This window comes from Carassius carassius, chromosome 2, assembly GCF_963082965.1.
Source record: "Carassius carassius chromosome 2, fCarCar2.1, whole genome shotgun sequence".
NCBI classification, from domain to species: Eukaryota; Metazoa; Chordata; class Actinopteri; order Cypriniformes; family Cyprinidae; genus Carassius; species Carassius carassius.
The window spans coordinates 25,635,810-25,642,763 of record NC_081756.1 but is presented as its reverse complement, the minus strand read 5'-3'; the positions used below and the strand labels follow the sequence as shown (position 1 = coordinate 25,642,763).

Below are 6,954 nucleotides of genomic sequence, written 5' to 3'. Positions count from 1 at the left end.
GCATGTTTAGTATATAGCTGTTGAAAGTCTCTTGACAAAGGGCAAACATCTGACCCATCTATCTGGTGAGTAGTGGTTCCACTCAGGTGAGAGTTTGAACTCTGCTCTGTTCTGAATCAGTACTATGAGTACAAACACTTATTATCTATGGGGAACAGCCCACTGAGGATCATGACCCGATTCCCTCTTTCAGTCTAATGGAAACCGTCCAGCACATGCATCACGTAGGCACACTGCATGCTGTCACGTACGAAAAACTAACAAACCCGTATTAACTCATAAACTCGGAATTCATTCACGAACCAAATAGTGTTCAGATTTAAATAATGCAAGATTACAGCTTAATTTCCCCGTCAGACAGCTTTGATTTAGCGCAAACCGGTGACTGTCGCTTAAAATTAAACAAGAAACTATCATGAACAACAAGGTCATTAAACCTTAACCAGAAATGTAAAACTTTGCATGAACATCACGCGCGCGCGCACACACACGAACAGCTGACGGCGGTGAACATAAACAACGCGCGTCCGTGAGAGGGAGGTGGCGTGCGCTCGCGTCATATGGCCCGCCGCTCTCTGATTGGCCAGCGCGACTCACCAGACATGACCGCGCTTGTTTTCTGCAGAGGAAGCGCGCGCGTGGCATTATAGTACTGTGGAGTGAAAGAGACGGCAGCCTTGCGCGAAGAGATGATGTGACCAAACACCACATCTGAAAGCGTCTTTTGTTAGCTTCGCTTTTTGCAGAATAGTTTCGAAAAGCACAGATGCGCCGCGGTTAAGACGAGGACACTGCCTGAGGATCAAGGTGTGTTTTCATAGCCTGTAACGTTATTTCAACTGACAACTCGCTGACGACAGTATTTGTGGTTTGCTGGGCTAAAAGTATTTGTACCGTAATACCTTGACTCTAGGTATTATTATAGCATTTTTTTTTCACATTAACAATAACGTTTTCGGTTCTCGCAGTGCCAAATGCCAAGACTAGAGGAGCACTGCTGGAGCTGCTCCTGTTCATCGACTGTAAAGACTCAGGATCTGTCGAGCGCTAGCTGGAGTGTTTGTAAATCAGGAGAGATGATGTCCATCATAACCTCAGTCCTAGGACACGCGTACGGCTCTCTGCACAGCCTCCAGTCCGCTAATTTAATACGACGGGGGCTCGTGTTGTTTATCGTCGGAGTAGTTCTCGCCTTGGTGCTGAACTTGCTCCAGATCCAGAGAAACGTCACATTGTTCCCAGAGGAAGTGCTGGACACGCTGTTTTCGTCGGCCTGGTGGATCCCCCTCTGCTGTGGGACAGCTGCGGGTGAGTCGGGGACACTTATTACATTGTTTCGTTTGTGTCGACAGGACAAAGTCCTTCTGTTTGTCGTGGGCCTTTTGTTATCGTATTTACATTACTCATACTGGTGATTTGGGGGCAGTTTTGTTGACATTGAGCTCTGTCGTTATCGGTTAGCGCTGCCCTGGAAACAGCCAGGCATTCGCGGTCAGTCTTTGGGGTGCTGCGTTTTCATTGGCTGCGCTCAGAACGGGTGAGCTGCGAGGAGGCACGCCATTGGCTGGAAGACAGAACATGCCACTTAGCCGAAAAGAGAAACACGGAAGACGAATTGATATAAATTTTGTCACACACAACTCCTCCCCCTTGCATTGCTCACGGTCCACACATACAAGTCTACTTTTTTTCAGTAGCAAAAAATGCCTTTTTTTGTACTTGTGCTCTCCCTCTTACTCAGTTAATGGGTAAAACAAAAGCTTTCTTGCTTATTTGTTATAAAAAGCAGTCAGACAAACAATACAAAATTAGATTCATCAAATGTGATTTTTTTTTCTTCACGTTTTTGAAGATTCACTGTTGTTTAAAGCACTTATGTTTTCTCTTTCCTCAGCTGTGGTTGGTCTCTTGTACCCCTGCTTGGACCATCATCTTGGAGAACCGCACAAGTTTAAGCGGGAGTGGGCCAGTGTGACGCGCTGCATTGCTGTTTTTGTGGGCATCAATCACGCCAGTGCTGTATCCTTACCAGTCACACTCATTAAACTGTAGCCAGTGTGGACTGTGCAGACTTTTGAACTGTTCTTAGATCTGTGTTGTTTTAAGACTGGAATACACCACACAACCTTTCTGAATAGTTTTCATAAACAGTAGGCATCATGTACTTGTTGACTTTGTAAATTGTTATATAAAAAACTAGGCATCGTACAGTAAACAGTTGAGGATGTTGTTCAAACTCATGCAGGAAAATACACATAATTGCTAGAAAGGAGTTGCTTGATAGATGAAGATTTAAAAAAAAAAACATACTCTGACATTTGTATTAAAAACATAAAAGAAACTGTGATTCCCATCATACAATAGTTTTAACTCTGACTGCTCAGAATCTAAAGACTGTTTCGCCAACTAGTGTCTACTCCTCCAAACTGCAATTTAGGGCAAAAATATGGGCTAAAGTCATGTAGTGTATTCCAGCCTTTAGTCAAAAAGATCTGTTATTACTGGAATCACACCGAGACCGATTTCCTCAAATACCAGTAAGGCCTTCAGTTATTATCACACATGAAGTCTCAAAACATTTTTTAACATTTATCTAAAGAGAGTTCAAACCTAGAACTAAATTGTATTTCCCTTAAGTCAAAGTACCTCACAGAAACTGGACTTTGCCAATAATGTGCAGCTTTCACTAACTCTGGCTGCCCTGTCTCTGGGCCTCTGGTGGACGTTTGACCGCTCCAGGAGTGGCTTCGGTCTAGGGCTGACCACTGCTTTTCTAGCCACCCTCATTGCTCAGCTGCTGGTCTACAATGGCATCTACCAGTAAGTTATGACTCGCACACATAGAGACATTGCATTCGAAAACAGCTTGTCATTTATCATCAACTACCAAGTGACAGCTGAGTCACAGGTCCACTTCTGAATTTATAATACATGCTCAATCATCAGATAAGAGATTCTTGTAAATGTCTGGATGTCATTTTTCCCTCATAGCTAGGACTTAACAATTGTTGGAGGTTATTAGCAAGTTGTTTCAGTACATTTCTTGTAATGTTTCTCAGGTATACGTCTCCAGACTTCTTGTATGTGCGTTCGTGGCTGCCTTGTATTTTCTTCTCTGGTGGAGTGACAGTAGGAAACATCGGCCGACAGCTGGCTATGGTAAGCAACTCTTCCCTGTGTTTTCTGCTCACCAAACCTTATTCCTGTCTTTCATATTCCATGGCATCATTGAAGTACAGTAACTCTTGTTAGGTTACTCATGTATTGTCTTTAGTTTCCTGAAGTGCTCTGCACTAGGCCTAGTGGCTCTTTTCTGTTCAGAAACTAAACTTTAATGGGGCACGCCTACAGAAGCAAAAGTGAAACTGAATATCCTGGAATGGTTCATCAGCTATTCACAGCACTCGGTGGAAATGTTTTGCTCTTCTCATATCCAGCCTCAATCTTCTCGGAAACGAGTGTGTACAATTTAACATACAACTTTAAGCACTATTCAGGCAAGATTAGTTTTCTAAACAAGATTTGAGATATAGCCGTTAACATAAGTGATTTCATAAACCGATTCAGACATGGTTGGGATTCAAGAGGTATTCAAGTTTTTAACATTAAGAAAAGTCAACAAAGAAAAATGTAGTTTTTGTATCTGATGAAGTACAGAACTTTATCCAGATTGGACCATACGGTAGCTGAAAAGTGGTAGACGGTTTGCCTTGTAATTTTCATAAATGTGTGAAAATATTGATGACTGTGTAAAACTAGGGGTCTACACTGTACTTTTTACATTTTCTTATAGCACACTTAAATTTGGCTAGAAATGTGTGAAAATATTGCTTTTCTATCAAGTGCGTTTTTAATGTTCTAGTGATCCGTCTGTTAACCGTGTCCAGTGCAGTGTTGACATCCTCACTGTCTTGCGTCTGGACTGAAACATCATAATTAGCTGCTGATTGTAGTCTGAGGCATGCTTGTGCCATCCCCTCCAAGCCTTCTCAGTCAGCTGTGGCTCTTTGTCTTGCTGACATATCCTCGTTCTTCCTCAATAAGGGCGTGAAAGCAGATTACGCTCCTTGTTTTTCATGCTAACGGTCAGAGAGATGGTAAACAAAGTGATTTACTGGCTCCAAGTGGTGCGATTTACATGTTATTCCAGGCTGTTTTTTGTTTTCGAGTTGGCACCAGCTGATTTTGCTTGACCAGTTGGGATTAGTGCTCTGCTAGTATTTCTCTCAGCTTTCTTTATGAAGTGGCCAGTTAAGAGATGCAACGGACTTGCAAACTAGATTTATCTGAATATACTGAACAGAGACCATTGATGTGTCTGTGAATTATTTTGTAGTTCTCAGATCACTTTATCTTTTAAATGTAACTTATTAAAATCCTGCAACTAATAGTACTAACACTATTCAGACAATTGCAACGACAGTATTCTAATTGATTACAATGAAACCGTTTGGTTTTGGAGGATTAAATGTTCTCTTAGAGATTGCTGTTTTTGGGGACTGGCCAGCTGCCCATGGGTGAGGCATATGAGACGGTCTTGGTCCATGAGGGGCTATCATATTTTACAGGGCCCCACATCCAAACAAGCCCTGTATAATTTGTGCATATTCAAGGCATGTGTCATATAGTGCATACTAATTATAGCCACAGTGTTGAGGGGCCAAGTGGGCTTTAACAGGACCAGCTTCAGCTTTATGTCTAAACCAATTTTGAATTGCTCAAAGCACCATTTTAAATGCAAACCTGGTGTGCTGGAACATATTTAGGTAGTTAGAAAGTAAGCAGAGTGCTCTGACTTCCAATACGTAGTCAGTTGCTGCATATTAATATTTATTTTTAGGCTTTTTGCACAGTGGTACAGTTTATTGCCTGGTCCTATATTCTGAGATTATTAAGAGGTGAATGCAAATCAAGTGGTTTCCCTTTTTATTTTTATTTTATTTAATCTATTTGGTTATGGATTTGGATGTGCAAACACTGCATTTTCTTACTAACACACTGTCTGTTTTTCTACAGGGCTCAACCGAGAAGCCTCATAATGACTAAGTGGGTGTCAGAGGTCATGAAGTGAGCTACAAAGAGTGCCAAAACAGAGGGCCTTCAAACTATATTGGGTGTTCCTGGTTTCTGTCCAAGCATAACTTCTGCTCTTAATTGTGCTCCTCTATATAATGATTCAAGAAAACAAAGAGCAGGCTGGTCTGAATTGGCCTGGTGTGCCTTGAACAGCACCTTTTGAACAGCCAAAAGAATCCCCCTGGCATTCATTACTACCATCAGCATTGTCCTTGTTACAGTAGAGTTACTGGTAACAGCAGTCTCCTCATTACCAGGTTGCTGGAGTGCCACTATTGGACTGTACAAAATCATAGCTAGGTTCACTTTCACTGAAGGTGAACGAGTGAGAAGTAATGGTGAAACTGTGTATACAAATTGAGTGTGTGTGCTGGTCCTATGGATAAGGAGAGGCAAAAAAGGTGGTTTGAAAGTGCACACTTTTTAGTTTTACTTTGCGCTGGAAAACTGAAAGAGAAATCAAAGGGAAAAAAATGTAGACTGTGCAAAATACCTAAAATATCCAAAGAGGTCTGTGTACTGTCTATATAGGATTTGTAGTTTTTATTCTTTTGAAAATGCTCGCAGCACTGCGAGTCTCTCATACAGACCGACCACCTTGAGTGTTATTTTGAGTACCAGAGAGAGGTTTGATTTGCCAATCACATTTGTGCTGACTGCCTAGTGTAGTATGTTGACTGAATTGATTGTGGGTTTATCATACTTTGTTTTTAACGTAGACCAAAAGTAAAATTAGAAACCGTTTGCAAGAAATTAAGTGGCAACTTGAAATAAGAATCAAACACAAGTTAAAACACCAAGGATGCTTTTATTTGTATTCATGTATACTCACAGAAAAGGTGTAATGAAGTCTGTTTGAAGGTTTCTAAATTAAAAGATTGGAAACTTAGGATAACTAAACGTCCAGAAGACATTTGTACTGTGGCCTCAAGGTTTTGCAATCTGTGATTGCCTTTGTGTTATAGAATTAAGTGCTTTTGTCACTTCTTCTCTAGTATGGTCATTTTTCATTTTTACTTTATTCATTATGTTTTGCTGATCACCTGTAGCTGCTTCTATATCTTCAATAAGAGGAATCACTGGGCTAGTGTGTAGGTTTGGGGTCTTAACAAATGAAGTGCAATCAGTTTCTTTGAGCCTGGTATTCTTTCATATTTATTACTTTTTATAATGTTAAGGTACCCCAGATGACTCGTATGCAGTATAGCAACATACCAGCAATAAACCGATTATATGTATATGTGAAGCTGTAATATGACAGCAGCAGACTCATTTTTAAAAGACGTCACACACAAAAGATAATCTTGCAAATGATACCAATGACCATTTCCACTGTTCTGGAAATAAAAACACCACCATGTTGTTACTAGCATTAGTAAAGTGAAGAAACCCTTTTAAGAAAATGCTGTGTGTTGTATTTTGGGAATGTTTGAAGAAGAAGATGAGGGAATGTTTTAAAACCGTGATGTTGCTCTCAGGAGAAGCAGGGTCTTTCAGAGCCTCTGCTTCAGGGAACGAGAGATGTAAAACTGAACGAAAGCTTTCTGTAGTGAGGAGTGAGAGATGCAGTAATGTGTTTCTAGGAGTGAGTGTGCATGTGTGTCTTTGCCATTTCATTTATATTGTTTTAGATTCAATGAATGAAATTCAAATAAAATCGTGTTGCAGAATGGTCTTTGAGTTATTCATTCTCTCATGGGTGCATTTTATTCATTAATACCAGGCAGAACTAGTTTGATATTAAATGTAAATGATTTGTTTTTGTTTGTACACTATTGTGAATCATAAACTGTGGTTAGGGTTTAAAATATATATTTTTTAAAAATTGCATGCAAAGGCTCACCTTGAAAAAAATTGCCCATTAACTTCTGGCCCAGA

The 6,954-nt window shown here is 40.5% G+C and overlaps 1 protein-coding gene across 2 annotated transcripts; it reads left to right on the top strand.

Annotated features, from left to right (window-relative positions):
• The first annotated feature begins 608 nt into the window (after window positions 1-608).
• Window positions 609-6,746, top strand: LOC132107363 (insulin-induced gene 1 protein-like). Of its 2 annotated transcripts, XM_059513590.1 has the most exons (6): window positions 610-807; window positions 969-1,308; window positions 1,895-2,019; window positions 2,654-2,820; window positions 3,060-3,159; window positions 5,017-6,746. In XM_059513590.1, the coding sequence occupies exons 2-6, from the start codon at window positions 975-977 to the stop codon at window positions 5,044-5,046; spliced, it is 756 nt and encodes a 251-aa protein (XP_059369573.1). In that variant the 5' UTR covers window positions 610-807; window positions 969-974; the 3' UTR covers window positions 5,047-6,746. The 2 variants fall into 2 exon arrangements, with proteins under 2 accessions (XP_059369578.1, XP_059369573.1); XM_059513595.1 differs by having other exon boundaries at window positions 609-1,308.
• The last annotated feature ends 208 nt before the right edge of the window (window positions 6,747-6,954 follow it).

Excerpts from the sequence above, each read along its gene's own strand:
- LOC132107363 (XM_059513595.1), top strand. The coding sequence starts at position 975 with ATGCCAAGACTAGAGGAGCACTGCTGGAGCTGCTCCTGTTCATCGACT. Across the intron at positions 1,309-1,894 it reads CTGCTGTGGGACAGCTGCGG|CTGTGGTTGGTCTCTTGTAC; the intron begins GTGAGTCGGGGA and ends CTCTTTCCTCAG. Across the intron at positions 2,020-2,653 it reads GCATCAATCACGCCAGTGCT|AAACTGGACTTTGCCAATAA; the intron begins GTATCCTTACCA and ends AGTACCTCACAG.